General features: G+C 37.3%; 5 protein-coding genes across 7 annotated transcripts; 2 read left to right on the plus strand and 3 right to left on the minus strand.

Annotated features, from left to right (window-relative positions):
- Positions 5 to 1625, plus strand: LOC105175402 (ATP-dependent 6-phosphofructokinase 2; the record flags this gene model as incomplete). Its single annotated transcript, XM_011097839.2, has 2 exons — positions 5 to 382; positions 651 to 1625. Coding segments are annotated over 2 exons (1203 nt in total), but the record flags the coding sequence as incomplete, so codon positions are not given.
- LOC105175211 (glucan endo-1,3-beta-glucosidase 5) lies at positions 3046 to 5614 on the plus strand. The gene is made up of 2 exons (XM_011097571.2): positions 3046 to 3533; positions 4290 to 5614. Exons 1-2 carry the CDS (start codon positions 3187 to 3189, stop codon positions 5383 to 5385), a joined length of 1443 nt encoding a protein of 480 aa, XP_011095873.1. The 5' UTR covers positions 3046 to 3186; the 3' UTR covers positions 5386 to 5614.
- LOC105175403 (E3 ubiquitin-protein ligase RGLG2-like) lies at positions 5838 to 9746 on the minus strand. Its single transcript, XM_011097840.2, has 12 exons — positions 9512 to 9746; positions 9068 to 9287; positions 8748 to 8973; positions 8546 to 8659; positions 8361 to 8458; positions 8195 to 8274; positions 8001 to 8106; positions 7792 to 7919; positions 7508 to 7670; positions 7305 to 7361; positions 6185 to 7216; positions 5838 to 6075 (listed from the first exon to the last, which is right to left on the minus strand). The coding sequence occupies exons 2-11, from the start codon at positions 9239 to 9241 to the stop codon at positions 7133 to 7135; spliced, it is 1230 nt and encodes a 409-aa protein (XP_011096142.1). The 5' UTR covers positions 9242 to 9287; positions 9512 to 9746; the 3' UTR covers positions 5838 to 6075; positions 6185 to 7132.
- Positions 10525 to 14120, minus strand: LOC105175212 (DNA-directed RNA polymerases IV and V subunit 4). 2 transcript variants are annotated; one of them, XM_011097572.2, is made up of 11 exons: positions 13964 to 14120; positions 13750 to 13835; positions 12786 to 12848; positions 12543 to 12602; positions 12329 to 12412; positions 11732 to 11843; positions 11523 to 11600; positions 11374 to 11407; positions 11231 to 11299; positions 10971 to 11087; positions 10525 to 10856 (listed from the first exon to the last, which is right to left on the minus strand). In XM_011097572.2, exons 2-10 carry the CDS (start codon positions 13814 to 13816, stop codon positions 10992 to 10994), a joined length of 663 nt encoding a protein of 220 aa, XP_011095874.1. In that variant the 5' UTR covers positions 13817 to 13835; positions 13964 to 14120; the 3' UTR covers positions 10525 to 10856; positions 10971 to 10991. The 2 variants fall into 2 exon arrangements, with proteins under 2 accessions (XP_011095874.1, XP_011095875.1); XM_011097573.2 differs by having other exon boundaries at positions 13750 to 13855; positions 13964 to 14114.
- Positions 14901 to 21903, minus strand: LOC105175214 (calcineurin B-like protein 3). 2 transcript variants are annotated; one of them, XM_011097574.2, is made up of 9 exons: positions 21609 to 21903; positions 19554 to 19708; positions 18123 to 18205; positions 17864 to 17974; positions 17515 to 17623; positions 17136 to 17188; positions 16241 to 16321; positions 15872 to 15984; positions 14901 to 15266 (listed from the first exon to the last, which is right to left on the minus strand). In XM_011097574.2, exons 2-9 carry the CDS (start codon positions 19678 to 19680, stop codon positions 15209 to 15211), a joined length of 735 nt encoding a protein of 244 aa, XP_011095876.1. In that variant the 5' UTR covers positions 19681 to 19708; positions 21609 to 21903; the 3' UTR covers positions 14901 to 15208. The 2 variants fall into 2 exon arrangements, with proteins under 2 accessions (XP_011095876.1, XP_011095878.1); XM_011097576.2 differs by having other exon boundaries at positions 17915 to 17974; positions 21609 to 21898.

Genomic DNA, 22481 nt, shown 5'->3' on the forward strand with positions numbered 1-22481 from the left:
CCGCCACATCCTCCATGACCTCTCCGAAGGCTTCCCTTCTCCGGGACCCCACCTGGCGTACAACCGAGCCGGGCCAAGAAAGCAGATATACTTCAAGCCCGGTCACGTGCGGGCGGGCATAGTCACCTGCGGTGGGCTGTGCCCCGGGATGAACACGGTGATCAGGGAGCTGGTGGTGGGGCTGTGGGAGTTATACGGTGTGCGTGAGATCTTCGGCGTGCGGGCGGGTTACAGGGGGTTTTATTCGAGTGAGCCTGTGGAGTTGAACCCTAAATCTGTTCATGGCTGGCATAGAAATGGCGGCACTGTGCTTGAGACTTCCAGGGGCGGGTTTGACCTTGAAAAGATTGTGAATGCCATTGAGAATCGTGGATTCAACCAGGTTTCCATCTTTGTCTTTAAAGACCTTCCATGTTGATTTTTTGTCTTAGTTAAGAGGTTTTGTAAGACATTTGGTAGGTAATAAAGATTAAAATTTTACAATTAAGAAGTAAACTGCTACAATGGTGCAGCCGGTTTGCTCATGATTCCGGGTATACATTGCAGACGTATGTCTATTTGTGTATCGAAGCTGCTATACAAGTTCCTCTTTTTTGTCTTGTCCTCTAGCTTGACTTGTGATGTTCTTGTTTAAATTTGCATGTACACAGGTATACATCATAGGTGGGGACGGTACTATGCGCGGGATGTTAGAGATATTCAATGAGATCAAGCGCCGGAAATTGAACATTGTAGTAGCCGGGATTCCTAAAACAGTGGACAACGACATTGGCATCATAGACAAATCATTTGGGTTTCAGACAGCTGTAGAGATGGCTCAGCAAGCAATCAATGCAGCCCACACAGAAGCAGAGAGTGCTGTGAATGGCATAGGTTTGGTTAAGCTCATGGGCCGCAGCACTGGCCACATTGCCCTCCATGCAACATTGAGCAGCCGGGATGTGGATTGCTGTTTGATCCCGGAGAACGATTTTTACTTAGAAGGAAAAGGTGGACTATTTGAATTTCTTGAGAAGCGGCTAAAAGATAACGGCCATGCCGTTGTGGTAGTGGCTGAGGGTGCAGGGCAGGACATTATACCTAAATCTGATCAATCCCATGTAGCAGAGAAGGATGAATCAGGGAATCCGGTTTTCTTGGATGTGGGTGGATGGCTGAAATCAGAACTGAAGAAGTGGTGGGATAGGGATCATCCCAAAGAGTTGTTCGCAGTGAAATACATCGATCCAACATATATGATACGGGCCGTCCCGGCCAATGCAACAGATAACTTGTATTGTACTCTCTTGGCTCACTCTGCTATTCATGGTGCAATGGCTGGATACACAGGGTTTGTTTGTGGTCCGATCAATGGGAACTACGCATATATTCCGGTGAAGGAGGTGGCTCGAGCAAAGAATCCAGTCAATACAAGAGATCACAAGTGGGCATGGGTTAGGTCTATCACCAATCAGCCTGATTTCAGTAGAGGCTAGCGGACGACCCTATCAAAGATTGCATTCCCATGATAATTGATGCAAGCAAAAAGTGTAAGAATTACAAAAGCGATGTCCCTTCTTGTAATATGTAATGCTTGCTTCTATACAATTCTGCAGTTAAAAGGGAATAAAGAGGACTTACCATCACTTCAACCAACATGGCTCTCTCTCACTAGTTTGTGAATCTTTTTCTGTTTCCCCAAGGTTTTGCAGTTGTGGTCATTTGCAAGAGATAGCATCCAACAGCAAAAAGGGCAGTAGAATCTCTGAAAATCAACGCATAAAAAGAAAGAAAGAAAGAAAGTTGTCCCCGAAAAATAAAGCATCCTCCTTTAATTTTTCTCAAACCTTTTAGCAAAGAGAAATATGGTAATGCTTTGGCAGTGTGTCAAAAGTGCAGTCCACATGTAGTCCTAAAAGGCAAAAAGAGCCAAGATAATTCCATATCTTGTATCAACCTCCTCCAAACTGTCTTTACATCGTTCAAAGAAGCCAAGATAAGGGGGTTGAGGTTTCATGGGCGGCATGTGATGTGAGAATTTTAGCATTAGTGTTTGTTTAAGGACAAAACTGTTTGTGTTTTTATATGATATGATGGTGGTTGTCAATTCTTTTTGTTTTGACTATGAGCCTAAGTCCATAATTAAGGGAATATGATTTCACTTTTCTACCTCATCCTCATGGCAGGCGGCAATAGTTTTAAACATAATTTATCATTTCTGCGCAGAAATAATTGTGGAAAGTTAGTACGCGTGTCTCTCACTCCATTATGCGGCACTCATTGATGGGCATATCGACCCGACGCCACACAATTTTCTTGCACCATCAAGTAATACAACAAGTATAATATATTTATCATATATAGAACAATACTGAAATAGTAAGATGAAAATTTCAATTAAAAAAAGCGTAGTCATTCCAAAATTTTGTAAAACCGAAAAAGTTGGTCTGAATGTTTGGTAAAACGAGGCATCAGGGCCAACTGTTGGACTAATGCGTGAGGATTAGTGAGACGGCCGACTACTGACTAACGTGATGTGAAATTAAATTATTTTCCGTCTTTAATTTCTTACAATGATTGATGGATGTGTATTAAGGAAAACATAAAAATAATTAATAAAGGGTAAATATATTATTGTGTATGAGTATGACAATTATCTATGTAGATGGAGATATCCTTTTCGCCGTCTTCTATTTTTTACTGTCTTTGCAATTTCCATTCCCCTACAATAAAATCGTGTTACTAAACTGTTCAAATCTAAATCGTGTTTCATCGTCCCAAAAAAAAAAAAAGAAAGAATTACTTAAACTTATCATGTCACTTAAACACCAACCGACGTTTTTCCTTTAGGTAAAGTGAGAACAGTTGGCCGTTTTGTGGGTAGTTGTGTCATTTTCAAAGTCATAAATATAAGTAATAGTAAAATCTGAATTTATCAATTCCAATAAAAATTTATTTACACTTTTTCCTTTATTTTTAATTTATTTATTTTTTTGGGTGCTAAAGACACTTCAAATTTACGCGTTACCACCCCAGCCCCAAGGCCTCATCAGTATATATCAGCTTACATATACTGTGGCCAAAAACTGTCTCTTTTCACTTCTGTTCAGACCCCTCAGCTCCCATTCCCACCGCCCTTTGAGCAAGACAATCTTGATATTCATGAACGAACCATTTCTGCAAGATTTCTCGGACTAGCGGATAAATATGGAAAGAGCCCATTTTGCAAGCAAGATCCTAGTACTTTTGTTGTCTTTGTCAGTGGTGATGGTGGTGGTGGAATCAGGCATTGGAGTGAACTGGGGTACAATATCGTTCCACCGTCTTTCGCCGGAGACGGTGGTGGATCTCTTGAAGGATAACAAGATTGGAAAAGTGAAGCTGTTTGATGCTGACCCCACTGTGATGAGGGCGTTAATGGGCAGTGGGATTGAAGTCATGGTTGGGATCCCTAATGAGATGCTGGCAGTGCTCAGCAGTTCTACTGCTGCTTCTGATTTGTGGGTTTCCCAGAATGTATCCAGATACATGGTTAAAGGCGGTGTTAATATCAAGTATGCTTCTTTCTCTCTGATTTCTTTTAATGTGGTGTATAGTCTCGATCTTTAACTTGAATAGTTTGAACTGCTCTTCTTTAGTTTTTTGGTTTCTTGTTTGGGTTTTCATTCCTTAACCAGAAAATAAGTGATCTTTATTTGATTGATTAAGGTCCAAGTGATTTTGGCTCTTTTATATGCATATAATTGGTGGCGCTTTTATATGCATATAATTGGTGGCTCTTTCTCCCGTGTTGGCTGGATGGAAGAGTGGGAAAGTGAGAGGAATATTTTGTGGATTTTTAACTTAAGTTAATTTTTGTTTTCAATTTCTTTAGGAAGCGTAACGAGAAACTGGTTTCTTTAATCTAGTAATGGTTTTTAGCTAAAGTGCAACGGTACTTAGACTTGTTGTCACAAGGACCAGTTTATTTTTTTAATTGATGATGTTTAGTTAAATATATCATGCGTTTCTGATACGAGCATGGATTGGCAACACCTATTAATTCTGAGTATATGATGAACTCATCGGTACAGTGAACATAGTTTTAAACTCCTTTATCATAGATGCAATGAGCCGGAACATTGCCTTTTCGTTGGACAATGAAAGAATGTCGTCTATGTAGTTTGTCAACAATTTTGAATAACTTCCAAAGCACAGTTGGTGCAAATCAATCATGGGTTGCGAACCACTTTTTTGAGTATTTGAAGCAACATGAATGTCTATCGATTATAGATTTTGTTCATGCTTCTAATCTTACAGTGTGATTGCAGGTATGTTGCGGTAGGAAATGAGCCATTTCTGACTAGCTATTCCGGTCAATTTCAATCTTTGGTTTTGCCCGCTCTGATGAATCTACAGCAGTCTTTGGTAAAAGTAAATCTTGCGGGCATGATAAAGCTGGTTGTCCCTTGCAATGCCGATGCCTATGAATCTTCTCTACCATCACAAGGAGCCTTCCGGCCTGAGCTGACTCAAATCATGACGCAGCTTGTTTCCTTCCTAAATTCCAATGGTTCACCTTTTGTAGTGAATATTTACCCTTTTCTAAGCCTGTATGGAAACTCAGATTTTCCTCAAGACTATGCATTCTTTGATGGTACAACACATCCCGTGGTGGATGGACCAAATGTTTACTATAATGCATTTGATGGGAACTTCGACACTTTAGTTGCAGCTCTCACCAAACTTGGATACGGTCAAATGCCTATTGTTATAGGAGAGGTGGGTTGGCCGACAGATGGGGCTTTAAGTGCAAATCATAGTGCTGCAAAGGCTTTCAACCAAGGACTTGTGAAGCGCGTGCTAAGCAACAGTGGAACCCCTCTAAGGCCCGGTGTGCCTCCTATGGATGTCTATCTTTTTGCTCTCCTTGACGAAGGGGCAAAGAGTGTACTCCCAGGGAACTTCGAGAGACACTGGGGCATATTCTCATTTGACGGGCAGGCCAAGTATCCCTTAAATCTTGGCAATGGATTACTGAAAAACGCGAAACAAGTTGATTATCTTCCTTCTAGGTGGTGCGTGGCGAATCCTAACCGAGATCTTTCTTCTGTGACTAATCACTTCAAACTTGCTTGTAACGTTGCTGACTGCACCACACTCAGCTATGGGGGATCTTGCAATAATATTGGCGAGCAGGGAAATATATCATATGCTTTCAACAGCTACTATCAGTTGAAAAAACAGAATCCCCAGAGCTGTGACTTTGACGGGCTTGGGATGGTCACTTTCTTGGATCCTTCTGTTGGAGATTGCAAATTTCTTGTTGGGGTTACAGATAACAACTCTTTAAGCTTCATGTTGAATGGTAGAAAAACAATATTCTCATTATTTATTTTTTGGGGGTTTGGCATGTTCTTCATGTGATTACAGGTGTTGAAGTGGGGTTTTCAGGGTTCCCTCTTCTTAAACTGCCTGATTAGAAAAGGAGAAAGAATATTACTGCACAGGAATATCATTATAGATGTATCAATTAGAATATTTTCCAGGTTATTAGTTAGCTCCAGTGGAGTTACAAGCGAGTGTGGAGTTATATAGGTAACTATTTATGATGAATTTACATTGGATATGATACTTGGCTTTGTGAGTGGCAGCTTTATGATTTCTGATGATGAATGAGATTTGCCTCTGCCTGCTCTACGCTATAATGGTCTTTTCTGGTGGTAGTGCTCTTATAAACAGCGACATTGTGTTGGCCTTTTATTTTGTTGAACAAATTTTAGATCAATCTTCTTTTTCGTTCGCAATATAGAGGCGATTGGCGCCCTTTACGCTTCAAGTTAGTAGTAGCATCAAGAATAGACTTGGTCAGACGAAAATGATTTTAGGACTATAACTTTATTGACCGGAAAGGAAATTCAGGTTGACAAAGATAGAGATAGAGATAGAAAACCCAAGGAAAATTTTTCCAGAAAAGTGGTCGATGCTTGGATTGGAGAATGATAGTCCCAACACATTGCCTAGTATTACGTATGGTCTAGCAGCAGTTCGGCCCACAGCATACCCTTGCACAAGTGATGAGTGGCTTGGAGAAATCAAATAAGCAGCAGCGACACCCTTTAGAATCAAAGAAACATAGCTTACAAACAGATGATTCTTCAAATTATCCCATATATTTCTTGCAATATTAAACTTTGTGAGCAAAAGAAGGGCAAAAGGATACTACCTTGGGGATACACAACGCCCTCGGCAGGTTTTGCTGAGGCTCCATATGAACAAGTGACCAGGTATGTCACTAAGAGCAGCCATGTCGAAATGATCAGCAGACTCTTCTTTCTCAACATCTCCTACTTGCTTCTACTCTAGTTCAGGATGTAGCAAGTGCAGGTATGATGGTCCTTCCCTTGCAGCCTATTTATAGGGAAAATCATCCTCTTTTGAGGCAAATGATAGTATTGAGCTTACGTGGACTGCATTGGTAAAATTTCCCAGCGCCTGCTTTCCTTGACTTAAAGTCCACCACTTGAGAAGTGGAGTCAATCCAATTTTGTTCTTACAAAATTGCATGTTTTCAGACAAACTGCGTTTTCCGAATCTCAATGAGTTTGTCTGTAGCATCCAACTGCAGTATTATACACGAATATCTTACCATGTGGGCAGAGTTTGGGAGAGTTTTGAGGATGGAAAAGATATGGGCAAGCTTTTTTGTATCCCATGATGGCCCAGACCGTTTGTCTCGATTGACAAGTTGAAGTTGAATTAATCTCCAGGCTTGTTTTTACTTACATCGTTGAAGGTGAATCATGATACAATATGACTTGCTGAATCATTTTCATCTCATTCGTGCAGCTGATGAACCGATAGTAGACCATTTCTTGTCATTTGTCTTCACAAAAGTACTTCTTTGATTCGGCAATATTGTTAATTTTTGTTACTCAAACATAGTTAACTTTACATGGAAGAAAATACAGAACCAAATAAGAATAGGAAACGTGTCCATGACATATAGAAATCCGTGATCAGGAGAAATGGTACACTTGCTTTACAAGCTCGGGTTTTAACTGAAAAATGGAACTGCTTCAGTAATTTGTCTTTCGGTACATTCCGAGAGATTAGTTATAGAAATATAAGCATCTTCTTTTTATGACTATCAAACAACTCGTACTGATATACTTTAGTCATAAAGCCTTATCCTGGTGGTTATTTCCGTCCGGCAAATGGGGCACCAGTTGAGATCATTGCCGCAGTCATGGCATGTCTGCAAAGAACATTTATACAAAGTATAAATAGGGATAAACAGAAATACAAATTTTGAAACTTTCATGGTATTTTCATCTGGCGATTACCTGATGCCCGCATCCAAGTGCAAGATCTCGTTTGTTCCAGAAACAAACAGGGCACCTCTGAGTAGCATCAGAGAGTAATTGTCAGGAACATAACCAAAGCACAGACTTCATCTGAATGCAAACACTCGATGAAAATGGAAAAAAAACTACTAAATTTGACATATAATTCACACTCATGGAGGGACGTAGCTTAAGATAGATACCCTATAACTTGAACTTTCACTTGGAGGGGGGGAAGGAGGATAGGAAGATGAAAAGTTGTGGCTGTAGCTACTGGACCGGGACAAAGACAGGTGAGAATTTTGTGACCTCAAGATCCGGGATGGAGGTGGCAACGGAACCATCGTGCTATGTCCTCTCTGGTTGCTGCAAGAAGAAATACACTTGGCATTCAAGATGTTTGTTTCCAATTGTTTTTATTTAATTATTAATTCGTCATTTTCGCATCTCAGTAATCAAGTATACATCTGTGTAGAAATGACAGTACCCCAAGAGTTGGAGTTCCAGGGTTGCCCTGTACTGTAAAGGGATTTCCATCAATGCAGACAGCGCAAAATCAGTTTCCTTCTGGGCTAGAGGAACATTTCTTGACATGATCTCTGTGAAATTCACAAACTGCATTTTTCCCCAGCAATATAATTGGTCAAGTTTCTAGCATGAGCATGGATTCTGGATACTAAAGTTATACGCTCTAACCTGAATATTGTCAAAGACCCTGGCTGGAATGTTATCATCAAACTCCCGCATCATATCCCATGGACCGTCTCCAACTCCAACCACAATTATGGACAAAGGGTATTCGCTGCAAACAGAAACTTAAATCAACAAAAAGGGTCTTATAATATCAAATTTCGCATATAAAAAGAAGCCTGGATTCTATATATATTAACCTTGCTTTGACAATTGCGTTGATTGTGTTCTGCTCTTGAGGACTTAGCTGCCCAACTCCAGTGTCTACACTTCGTGTCACCTATCGTAGAAAGTAAAAGTTAAGGCATCAGACTTGGCAAGTTGAAGTTCTTATGGTTTGACAGAAGATAAAATGTACAGAATTACCTGGCCATCAGCTATAATCAGCAGGACATGATATTGACCACCACTTTGATCAACTATCCCAATAGCAGTTTCAATTATTGGGGCAAATGATGTAGGTCCTAGACGAAAGAAAGTCTTTGTTCTTGATGAAATACGCCAACATTAAAGAAATTCAGGAACAAGTTAGAGCAAGTCCTTGATCTAACCTGCCAACCGAACATTTGGAACAATCTCTTTGTATCGAGAGAGTGCCTCCTCAAAGCCATTACATGGCCTGTTGTCTGGATAGAAGCTGAAGACGTCCTGATCATGTGTGCTAACTGCAAGACAATCATGTATCCGCACCTTCAAATTCAGCTAGATATACTTCGAATTTCAAATAAGCCCATTTATACACAAGTACCATACCATCACCAAAGCCAAAACAGGGAATAAGATTATCCTCGTCAAAAGCTGACAGCGTCCTTCCGATGATTGAGATTGCATGTTCATACGGATTTAAGCCTTCTCCACTGTGGTGAAGGCACCTTCCGTTGAATGATTCTCTCCCTGTCCACTCATTGCTTTTCGTGAAATCTATGCCGACAATCAGATTTGAGGATTCCAGACCAGATTCATATAGAGCCCGTGTCACCTTCAAAGATACATATGAATTTCAATATGGAATTCCAAAACAAACCATGAAAATTTTCACTTAGTGCACAACATGTTGAGGAAACAGAACTTACCTGGTCAAGAGAACTATAGTTGTCACCAATTATTTTATATCTTGAGTGCACCTCCCTCATTCTCTCTGAAATAGAGCTACTTCGAGCATGATGAGGAGAAGAGCTGGACTGAGATCCATGGCTAAATGAATCCCGGTGAGTATAGTTTCCATCTCTGGTCTGTTTTGCTCCCATGTGACCTTTCAATGTCGTAGCACTAGTTTTCTTCCTTAGAGAAAAACTGTTCAAAACATATCACAATCAAGAAACTGCTTGATCCAAGTACGTGATTGACCCCTCTTTTCCACTTAATATTTTGTATCAAGAATACACACTTTTCTTATCAGTTTCCAATCAGAAGCATGTAATTGCATGGAAAGAACTAGAAGTTGTCAACTAGTACTAGGAAAACAAACAAATAAACATCTGAGACATGATTATAAGACATCAGAATTATTTGCTTACCTATAACACAGAAGAAAACTGAAAAGGAGGAGTTATCCAAAAGTGCTCAATGAGGCCAACGATAACCAAGAAATGAAGCCAAAGCAGCCATTTATGCCTGATGGGTCTGCTTATACAAGGTCACTCTCCAGAATTAATAAACACATTTTAGCTGACTTTTTGCAGGTTCTATCGTTCATTCAGAAAACATCACTCTCAACAAAATATTCTTATTTTCTTTTTTTAAATGTGCAAGAACCCGCTCAGAAACTCTTCAGGTCAATGCTTGCTCAGGCGCTCTTTCTTTCTTTTTTTTTTTTTTTCCTTGTGTGTGGGGGGGGGGGGGGGGGGGGGAGCCACTTCGCGACTTCATATTTTATTATCTCTATATATGTCTCAAAAGAAAATATCCAAAAGATTTAACAGAATTTGAAATAAAAAAATTCCTGATCATGCAGTCAAATTTATAGAGACTAGAACATAATTAAATGTCAAGGGATTTGAGGACGGCATAAGCAATTTGGCCGAACCGTGGCACCAAATCACCAACCGTTGACATCTCCACAGAACAGGAAAAGACCAAAGGAGAATCAATTTACGACAAATTTCTGATTCATTCCAATTAATGTTATATACACACATTTTTACAAGTCAGCTTATCCTCAATTTACGTCGAATATGCTGGGAAAAATAGTCAATTTCTTCTTAGGCAGAGAAAATACTTCTTGTCAACATCACACAAAACAGAACTACAGACCGCATCATCAAGAAACTGGGTGTTGATGAGTGATGATCTTCACAACCCACCCAAACTCGCATTTTAGATATTACGTACTCGGGGCTGATCAAGATATAGCGCACCACATTTGTCGTGCATGTTAAAGGTATAAAATAGATTGTCTAAGGAATAAAACATCTCATTCATATATTTTTACTCACAATTCATGTAATTGCATTGTGAAAAACAGAAGATGCTTGTAATGTGCCACAGCCACTAAGAGTGGTGTATATACACGTTTGTGGAACCCCTGCCCTAAACTCAGACATCAGAACGTGCTCTTTAACTGCAGATGTTTCCTATGATTGGAAAATATTGCCTGAAAATTAGTGACAATATATGAACAACACTCCTAGAGGCAGAAGATTTAGCCTTTGACGACCTAAAATGCAGAATGAGAAGTTGGAGAATAGAGGTCCAGGGTACAAAACAGATGCACAAAGTCTACTGCCGTCTAAGTAGCCAGTAATTACAGTTGCCAAGTTCATCATCATAATGCTATACATCATGGGAAAAGCTGGCTGTTAGCAAAGTTGGTCTCTGTTACTTCACAAAATTGGAGCTTCACACGCCCCAAATCCAGCATACCTGATTCAAGTAGCATGTAGTACGATCTCAGCAAAGATTTATATCCCAAAAAAAAAAGGAGTTCTACCTAAATAAATCATGATAATGAAATTATTGAATCAGAAACAATCTTACCATCATCCTTATCCAGAGAGTCTATGTCGAACCTTTCAGGTTGGCCAATGCCTCTTTGAGGTTTGCTAGTTCATTCAGAGCAATCCTTAGGGGATCTCTTAGTTTGTTCATCTTGGGCTAGAAAAATATCAACATTATCAAATCCTTCTCTCAGGCTCTCAGAACAAACAACAAAGCTATATCATCTCTAACACTAAATGCTTGGGATTCAATGATTTGAGTCTTTATTGACGAAAACAAAGAAACAGGGTGTATAATACCTTCAGGGCTGGGACAAGGGCAAAAACTTCTTCAACCGACTCCGGGCAAATGTTGGCAATTAGGCAAATCTGAAGCCAATAAGAGTTTTGGTAAATCCATTTCATGACATAAGGATCGTAAAAACACTCTTCAGTGTAAGTACCTCAGATTCAGAAACACCATGCTTCTTCAGAGGCCTAACCTGAGTTAATGGCAAACAATTCTTGGAAATAATAGATATGAAAATATCTTATCCAATGATTCCTGACATATGAGTAAGAAAAATCCAATAGTTACAATAGATGAGGATACTCAAGTATTTTCTTCACAGTCTGAGGCTTGGCATAGTTCCCACCTCTCTTCGCATACGTCAGTCCCATATCAAATGACCTAATAAAAGATAATACCAAATCACTAGAATTTATGCAAGTTTTTTATCTGATTTTGCGTAAACAAACAGAATCAAAATGAAAGATAGAAGAACCAACTAAAAGATGAAAGCTTTAGCCATTGCCACTCACACTGGAAGTTTTATATCTGGATCTTGAGATAATATAACCATCTGATCTTGGATGCCTTGCAAGATTTCTGCGGCTTCACAGTCCATCAAACACATAGAATTTGGAGGAAGCTCTGCACATCAAGTATCAGTTTTTTCAGAGGGTATAAAAGAGAAAGACAATAACCTGGAATAATATGCAAGCAGTGATCATCCAACACATATTTTTTCCAATGTACATACAACCTGGCCAAACCTAATGCATTTATGCACTGCCTCATCTTTGTATCAATTGTATAAACAGTATTAAGGCAGGCCTTGGTCCAACTGTGTTAGATATAATATAATATCATTTTGCAACCTTTTCAAATATCTCAATCAGATTTCACATTTTTCTTAGTGTATTTGTATGGCTCTCTCTTTATCATTAGTTAAGATAATTTTTTTCCATTTTCACTCGGCGTGATTTCTCTGCAGCAATGGGAACAATTCAGTAGTTTCTAATACTTATGAAATTAAGACATACTTTGGATCAATCAGTAAATTGACCTCAACAATAGCAGATTACATCATCTCATAGACACATACATAAAGTAACATGGTACATGGAAGCACTAACCTTGCTCAAGTCTTCGCTCCGTTGGGGAAGGCGCTTTTGCAGTGGATTTTTTAGTGCCATTCGCAGTTTTATCTCCTTTTCCGCCTTACCCCAATAAACATGATAAATATAATACAGGTGTTTGAAACACAATTACAATCAAAATTGGAAGCCTCAAAGGAACATGGATCTCAGTTGCATAGGAAATATTAATAAAATAGGATCTGGGGTCAACCTTTTGCAGCTGTTGTATCAACCTTCCCATTAGATTTGGGAATATTGTTCTCAAAAGAATCTGAAACGTGGGAAATGACAAGAAGATTAACATACCAAGTAGAAATGCCTCAACATAAGTTGTGGCATTTATCTATTCACCTGAGTGAGCTTTTTCCTTTGTTAATCAACACTTGGCTTAGTTAAATTCATAAGAACTAAAATAAATGATACAGCAGAAAGTGGGAATGATCACAGATTTTACCTTCGGAATCAAACTGAACTTTTTTCCCTTTCTTTGACTTTGCTAAGCTGTCACCATTCCCAACTGATTATGTTGCCAAAATAAAAAAAAACTGAGGGAAAAGGGATCACAGAAAATAGAAAAAAGAACCACATAGCTAAAAAGTCTAATCTAATACAAAAGCAGATGAAGCTAATGGAGAAAAGGATCATGATTACTAGTTCATATCACACCGTTCATCTCATTGGGAAGCACAAGACAGACATATCTTCCTTTCCAGTCAATAGGGCAAAATGTAAGACTAATTGCCACCATAAGCTGGCATTTACAAAAGTAACCAGGAATTGGCATGTTACAACATTCTGCAACAAATATTTCATAACATCAATTTAATTCCTTGTCTGTTATCATTCAACTTCCAGCATACTTACAAGATCAACAGCTAGCAGATCCAGGAGTACGCTAAATGTCATTGAATAGATAACATTTATCAACTGAAAATCGGCTGTATGCAATTAGAATGTCACTATTATTTACCCTCCTAAAGCAAACACAAACTTTCCACATCCCATGCGGTACAAATGAGGAATATTGATATAAAAAGCAGTCCCCTCTTTAACTGATATTCCTTTAAACCCCCCCCCCCCTTCTTCAAATGAAATTTCCAAATATTGACAGCATAAAAGATACTTAACCTATACACTTCAGAAAAACAAAAGCAGGAAAACGAATATAAACCTTCGATTTTGACGTATGTGGTCAAACAGCTAGCACCTACTACGTGTAAATTACTAGAGTAACCATATATGACGATGATTCATATCCATCTTTAAGGCCAAGTACAACGGCAAACGGAAACGAAAATTTTACAGCAGATATTAACATTCAAAGACATACACAAAACAGAACATTCGCAAGAACACATAAAAATTCGAAAAACTATAGGGGTTCAGACAAAAAAGAGTTGTAACCAAAAGATGATTACCTGGTGATTTTAGAGCAGATTTTCCACCTGTAGCTGGTAAATTACCTTTTCCACCTTTTTCTGCCATTCTGTTTTTCTTGAAGCACCTAAGAGCGACAACCAAACCCTTCATAAGGATACAGAGATTTTTCTTGAATGTATCATATCTCCAACTCTTGGGTGAAAATCTGAAAGAGAAAACTAAAAACATTGTTTAGCATGCAGAAACTCTTACCGAGAAAGAACGGCAGCGGATGATGCTGAAGCCGGTGGTAGTCTACGGCAGCAGAGTGTGAAGGTGGGGGTTTACAGGGGCTCTGCAGTGCCAGCGGAACTTTTTCCTTTCGGAAATAAATAAATAGTGGTAATCTCGATTTTAGTGATATTGCAGGGGCCAAACTTTATTTTTCCCCAAGTTATACGACTTGACCTCAAGAGCATCTTCTCTTGTTGTTCTCGGTACAATTCTTTCCGGTGCCAACTGTTTAGCCGAAAGCAATACACCACTTTATCTTCATCCTTGAAGGGTGCCATGCGACTTACTTAAACACTAAATTATTTTTGCAAGGTATTATTATTCTAAATCTTCCATTTTTTATTATCCGAAATTTAATAGCTTTCTCACCTCGTTACATATTGTGTTTGAACAATTAACGTTTTTCTGATAGATTTTTTACTGAAAAAAACATCAAATACGTTGCATATGTAATATTTAATCTATATATTATCCTTAATATCATATGCATAGCTCACGTGATATTTTTTCGACTGAAATTTTACCTGAATAAAGGTCACATACGACAAAAATCAATTTCGTAAAATTACGATGGTAAATTAACTCAAAAAAAAAAATCAACCACAGGGTAATTTACCCTACCAAAAATATTATCATCAATTTTCAGAACTCTTCTAAAATAACATCAAACATTTTCAGTATTTCCCAACACACACTCCAAATTTTTAAAAACCCAAACTCGGTTTCTCAATCCTTTCTAAACCTACATAGAACAACTTGAAACCAAGTGAATAAGCCCTCACAGCCACTAATCATGTGGGGTGGGTGCCTCAGGGCTCACTAAGTTAGACACAACGCAGAGAGTGCTACTGCTTTCTGGGAAAAAAACATACTGTGACCAACACATAGCCATACCTCTTTGGAGCCAATACAGCTATTGAAAATAACACAACTAAAGCCTTGCTTCCATATTTAAACAAAACTGAAAAGTAACAATTACAATACATATGTTCAAACTCCTAGAGGCTATCATAATAAATGAAATGTTTGTGTCTCTGACCAAGGAAATATAAACTCGACAAATAGTCATATATTGAAAGGAACAAAAGAATTCAACATTTCCATCTCTGCATCCAATTGGGGCGAGAGCTTTCTTTTGTAGGCCTTTACACAGAAAATCAGACATGCTGTGTGGACTTGAAATGCCACGTGATCCAAGACTTGCAACAGGAGGTGTTCTCCGACTTAGGTATCATCAACTTGAGAATGAAATACAAAGCTGGGAAATGTGGTGGTAATGTCTCTGTTCATAGAAAATAATCAGATTCAGGGACTCAGAAGCTATGTTCTAAGCATAGACTGACACTGAACCTAAGAGAATAATTCCACATAAATATATTTCAAGTTTTACTTACAAATTATAGATATATTTAGCGCCTAAAGAAAGCTACTAATACAGGAGAGGCATTATAGACAACAAAAAATGGTTTCGGGATTTGTTTGCATGAGATAGATACATATATTTACAAATCGTTTCCTGAAGCAGAAAGAAGCAATTGTTGTCGAATAATGGCATTTTATCCCACTTCAGCAGAAGACTCCAACCAAACAAGATATGCATATATGCAAGAGCGTGTATCTTTATCACATATGGATGGTAAATATAATTAATTTTCTGGCTTGAAGGATTTGCAGGCGAACCATGATCCACTCCTTTATTTGAAGTATGTGGAGATAATAAGTTAAACTCATGACAATGTTCTGAGCAAACAAATCAATAAATAAAAAACCACTAACGCAAACTACTAATTACTTTTGTGGGCCTTCAAACTGCCACATTGTCTCCCAAAAATCAGCTGAATAAAATGAAGTTCATAGATCTCACTAAAAATTATATGGCAAACTTACTTAAGGTATTGAAGGGTCATATTCTTTAAGAGAGATGGATGCCGCATCACAAGATTCCTCCACTCTTCTTTGTCAATCTTCCCATCATGTTTGGTATCCGCTTCCTCAAACGTCTGAAACCAAGCAGTGACATAATGACTCAGATTATTGCTGGAGAAAACTGCTAAGACACTCAGGCTGAGTGTCCAGGGTGCCCACAGAAATTGATTAATTAGTTTGGGACAAAATTATAAAAAAGAAAAAAGCAACTGCGAGTCTCTAAGTCTGCCACTCAAGCAAAAGGCCATGGAGAAAAAAAGGTAAAGGTATAGAATTCAACAAACCATCAAAAGAGTTAGATATGAGTAACAATAAGGCCAGGGGCTTCACCTTGTCAATGATACTCTCTATAACATCATCTGAGAGGTTCATGCCAGACTCAGCCAGCGTTGCCACCACCATTTGCTTTACCTACAATAACCCAATGATAGATCATGAACTCGATGGGTTAGAAAAGATGAAATGATAATTACTAAGAGATGACATTTACACTCACAAATTTCTATAAGGACATTCTTGAATTATGAGAGGTCGTATAAACTTGAAGTCCTTGATGTACACAACTACATACACACACACACACACATATGTGTGTGTGTGCACTTGCCTGTCTATGTCAGTCAATATCAGGTAGCAACAGAATTTCAAGGGCATATGTTGCTTAGTGTTTAGATGCTCGTATTGTCACTAAGCAAGTGACGAGGAAAGTTGATTCCAGAATTCCTAGTATTTAGTAGTATAATACACATTCCATCAGTGATGGTACGAAAGAATGCTTAGACAAGAAATACAAGTTCATAACTGCTAAGTGCTTAATAAATTAAATCTGGTTTTTTTTCCAAAAGTGGTTAAGCAAGCCACTCAAGGTTGGTCTAAGAAGCCACGTTCTCCAAATAATCTCATAAACTACTCTTGATACAAAAGCAGCTATCACTTTTTCACCTAACAGTATCAGTATGCAGTACAATTAGCCAACAGCTGTTACAGCTAAATTTTATCCTACAGTGTTGCATTACAAATAAGCTACCATCTAGTAGTGTCCTGTACGAAAACTAAAAGCAACAGAATACAAACCATTAAAATAGTATGTAGACTACCATTGTATTTATATGAAAGCAGTCACATTCACATCTTGACAAAATTTAGACTGAACCGAAATATTCTTATAAACCTCCAATTTTCCAAAACTTCTATTGTGCTGTCTTTCAAGGAAAAAGAGATTTACCTCCTGTCGTTCAATGAATCCTTGCTGCTTGAGATCATATAATTGGAATGAAACTGTAATGGTAAAAATTTGGCATCAACAGCTTGAAGGAAAATCAAATTCAATGAGTTTTGGGGGACATTAAATTATGTACATCTTCTTAACCCACCCAACCCCCACTCAATACAAACCAAAGAGAGAGAAGAAGAAGAAGAGATAAAACAAATAAATCACATGGCTAAAAAAATTAAAATTTGAAAAACTGGAGGTGCTACACATGCAGAATTTGTAATATCCCTAATCATTATGCCTCAGAATAAATACGTAATTATTCAAGAAGAAATCTGTCAGAGATTAGAACTGTAAACCCAAAGACCAACCATGCAGTGATGATACTTACAGTCAATCTTGTCATCAAGTGGAGCATTTGGGTGAAAAACCGAAAGAGCACGTGCAAACTCTTCGAAGTCCAATATCCCATTGTGCTTTGTATCAAACAAGTCAAATACCTTGCAATTATAATAACTGGTAAGAGTGAACTAACAAAAAACAGAAAATGATGATAATAGCAACAAAGGCAACGACTATAATGTGAGAGACAAAAGCACAGTCAAATTTGCATGACAACATTAGAAACATGTTGGGCAAACCCATCAAACATTAGGTTGAGACACTTCACTTGGAGTGTGTATTTAAGAAAATATTCCGCAGAGATAAGATATTTTAGTATTTGGCTCATGAAAACTAACCCTGTCTGCTATTTTTAAGGAATTTGCAGTATTTGGCGCATGAAAACTAACCCTGTCAGCAAATAGACTCTCCTTTTTGTTTGTCTTAAATAACGCAAGCTGGAATTCTTCCTGTAAACGAACATATAAACAAGTCAAAAATACAAATTAAGATCCAGTAAGCAAACCAGTAACAAGAGGAGAAGTGCAGGACCAATATAAATAAACTCAAATTGAACTTCGCAGAATTAACCAATAACCAGATAATAGCATCAAGTACCTTGTTGATCAGGCCATCATCGATCACAGCACTACTGATCTTTTTAAACAATTCATACAATGCTTCAATTTCACTAACACTAACTGCATCAGAGTATCAAAGAAACAAAAGAGCATATGTGTTAGATTGATACAAGCTGCAAGATGCCATTTATGCAATTCACTAAACCAATCTTCCTTCTTGTTCAACATGGAAATATTAATGCCAGATGAAATTTTCTTTTACCATCTTGAATTTAATTAGTTACCATCACCCAAAACAGGAAAAGCGGGCACCTAGAGAGGAAAGACAAGTAAATAATCAAACTAAAATAAATAAAATCCCACCAAACTTGCATTCAGAGTGCTCAATTGTATCATGCAAAGATGCACACAAGATCTTCATTTACTTCCTCACTTCTTCAGCCAAATAACACATTGGACACCTTTTTCTTCGATAAGAAATACTCCAGTTCGAGATATCTTCTGTTTCTCTTGTTCAACAAGGAAATTGCTGCCCCAGCCAATGGGAAATAGTTAAAATTTAGAAAATATAGTTGCTATTTCGCAACCAAAATATTGTTAGAACTTTTTAATATTTCTTTCTCTAGAGTTGCATAACCACATTGCACTTTTTGTCTGATCTGGACATGTTCCTATCAGCTACATAAGACATAACTCAATTATGTTATGGTCTGAAAACTGGGTAGCAAAGGTTTGCTCGTGGGTGGTTGGTAGAAGTTCAAGAGTAAAGCAATCTCAAATCACCACAGCACAGTTACAACAAAAACCTACGTGTCTATAAAAGGAAATGTCTAAGTCTCACTTCATTGTGATGGGCTGAACTGCACCCAACAAAGTGCAAGTGCATCAATTGACTTTTTATCAACTTCAGTTGCATTTTTTAATAATCATTTCATAAACTCTACCACCTATTATCAACCCATAATCTCGGTCCAACGAAAAACAGCCCAGCGTCACATTAAAAGTAATAACTTAACATGCCACTATGAAGTGTTCTTACTCTGCAAATCTTACTTTTTTGAGCAAATTCTCTACCATAGAATTAATTTGTGAAACTCATGTTGGCAGTTTCAATTTATTAAATTTAAAAATCAGCAAGTCAGAACTGCATTCTCACCCTAATTGACTTTAATAATTTTTTTTATATTTGTACCCACGTGACATATATGCTTGTTCAGATCATCATTAGCATATTTAATCATTGTGCTGAATTTTGTCAACAAAATGAATTGGAGTCACAGAAATTATTACTGCTTACAGACCAGATAAAATTAATTACAAGAACCAACAACAACGTCAAATATTGGCATAGTTTTACCACAACTTAAAAAAGATGCCCTTTCCTTAAGAAAAATGAAACAGATATAACAACACCAATCTGACTTCACCTAGAAAAATTTTGATAAAGTTCAAACAATAAATGACATACACACTGTCTCCCTGGCTAAGGCTTCAGGATTCTGGAGGCCCCTGGGTTGCTTGTTTATATCAGAGTCACAGCAATTTACGACAGAAGAAAGCAAGTGTTTTACTCCGTCTAAGCACTGCACCATCATCTTTTCCAGAAATCATAACACTCCATACCTTTAAACCAATAAAGTGAATTTCTTGTTATTCAATATAAGAAAAAAATTACAAGTACTAGTAAATGTATCAATCAAACTTTATAATTGCAGACTGATGTATAGAAATTAGAGAATCCAGTGAGAAATTTCCATGAGGGGAATAACAGCATAAGATTTGCAAATTAGTGGTTTTGAGATTTATTAAGCATCAATTAATCAGATTGAGAAATGACTGCATTTGTTTGTAAGTGTAAAGTTGTAGAAGAGAGTTGAAAGGGTTAAATCTTTTATGTTCTTTAATAATTTTACCATAAAAATTTAGCAAAGTAAATTGCATTTTAGTTAAATTGAACATTATTAATAGAAATCACCAATATAAAGCACACATGATAATGGACAAAGGAAGTATTACCTAAACCAGAGAAAAAGAAGACATTCAGAAGGCCATCAATGGTCAGAGATTCAGTCAAAAATTAGAAAATATTAGTCAATCTAAATAGGCACATTTATCGTTTGTGCCAAATAACTGCTAAGAATATCATTAATACCAGTGTGAAGTGTTGCTGATTTGTTTTCATGCTTCAGGTGTAAAAATTGGAACTTATTCTTGCAAACAACTAAAAGAATCATTTCCTGAAATTTTCACATAACTTTGAGAAGACTTATACTCCTCGGAAAATCTCTCTAGGTTGCTAAACACGCTGTACAGTGCTTGTGCATACATGTACGTAAAGTATGCAAGTTGTATCCAATCTCCATTATCATTTATTTATCTTAGCTACTCTGTTGTATTTACAGGCTTCTAGATCATTTAAAATCTTATTTTAGCATTTACTGCATGCCTAGTATTGCAAGCAAATTCAAGAGCATGCGCTGATATGCATTTTCACAAGAAAGGACGCTCTGTTTTCAACACTTACAAGAAAGGAAGACCGGAAATGAGACCTGATGCTATCAATAAAAACTTGACCGAGTGAGAACTTTATTTTTGGTCCTGTTTATTTTTCAAAATCCGATTAATGGATTCATTCGACATGATCCAATTAAGATAGGTTTTCAGAACAGAACTTCTTCTAGTAGGACCAAGTTTGCAGAGAATACATAGATTCTATAAAAGCTGTTCTAGATATTCGTCTTCACTTCAGGGAAATTATCTTAGAAGATGCAATACATGCAATTGTCAATTTGTAGATCTACAATTGCAGATGGCCAACTAAAAACCCATAAAATATTCACTTCTCCTACATCTATGATAGAGAATGCAAAAGACCCATAGCGAGATATTGCCACATCATTACCACATCAACGGCCATGAAAACCCATACTATCGCAACCCAGGTTGAATCACTTAAAAACGGAACTTACACCTACTCGTCCGGATGACTTGCAAAAAAGTACATAAAATTCTCGAAGTTCGAAAAGGTAACACATTCCTCAACTATTAGTATCTTCCTCAACAGTTTTAAGCATGTTTAATCAATTCATTCTACAGGGATCCTAAAAAGAAATCACTAAAATCCCAGGACAAAACAGCAATACCTTGCTGAAGTACATTTAAAATCAACCTGAAACCTAGAAAAGTAACAATCAGCCAAACACAAAGTTCAAATCACACTAAAAATTAGCCCGCAAAATCAATTTCAGAAAAACTAAAAAAATACAATAATAATTCAAGACATGAAAAAAAGATGAGGAAATTGGATTGGAACACAAAAGCATTGATCTCAACATGCATTGATCCAAAATACAAACTCGCCGATCCATCCGACAAAAATCTCAAATTTTTGGAGGAAAAATGCAGTACAATTCAGCAAGAAACAAGCCCAACTAATCAAAACACAAATACGACACACACATATATAGAAACACATCAGCAAAGCAGATACGTACACGAGAAAGAGCACAGAAAAGAGGGGTACCTTTTAAGAGAAAATTGGAGTAAAAGATAAACAAAAACACAACATTTTCTGTGCTGATTCACTATGAATTCGAAAAAAAATATCGAAATCGCAATTGGGGGTTTTGTGGTTTTCTCTATCTTTTTCCCCCAGGAAAAGAGGAAAGCACAAAAGCAACAAATGATTGGAATTGAATCAATATAGTAGTGAATTATTGAGCGATGAAAAGGAATAAAATAGGATAAAAATAAATAAAATTGGAAAAACTAAGGAAATAAATCAAAATTGATATTAAATTGGAGGAGGACTACAGGTACGGAAACCTAGAGAGAGAAAGTGTTGGCGTAAGTGAATCAAGAATGCAGTCAGCATATGGGAGGCAGAATTCGGTGGGGCCGCGCCGCTTAGCTGGTGAAAATGCTGTCTCAGCATGCTCTATGTTATGGCATGTCAATCTTCAAAAATACAACTTCAATTTATTATTTTCTAAGGATAATTATATTTTCCTTCTCTCTATGAGATTTAGAATAATTACATATAAATTTTATATAATTTGAAAAATTATATTTATCATCTGTGAAGTTTATTTTCATCTAATAAATTAATTTCTGCATTAGTCATAATTAATCGAATTTGCTTGTATTAATAAAAAAATCTATATTTACCCACAATTAACTTATTACTGACTTATTTCAGGTCAAATAATTTTTTTATAATCAAATTACGCTCATACGTCTTCACGAGTTAATGTATATAAGGAGATATATTTTCACCGTTATAAGGATAGTTTAATTCGAAAAAAATTGTTTGACCTGCAGTAGATCAGTAATAAGTCGATCGATGGTATAAATCACTTTTCATTTAGTTTTCTGCTAATATCAGCAAATTTAGTGA

Source organism: Sesamum indicum, linkage group LG12 (genome assembly GCF_000512975.1).
Source record: "Sesamum indicum cultivar Zhongzhi No. 13 linkage group LG12, S_indicum_v1.0, whole genome shotgun sequence".
Lineage (NCBI taxonomy): Eukaryota > Viridiplantae > Streptophyta > Magnoliopsida > Lamiales > Pedaliaceae > Sesamum > Sesamum indicum.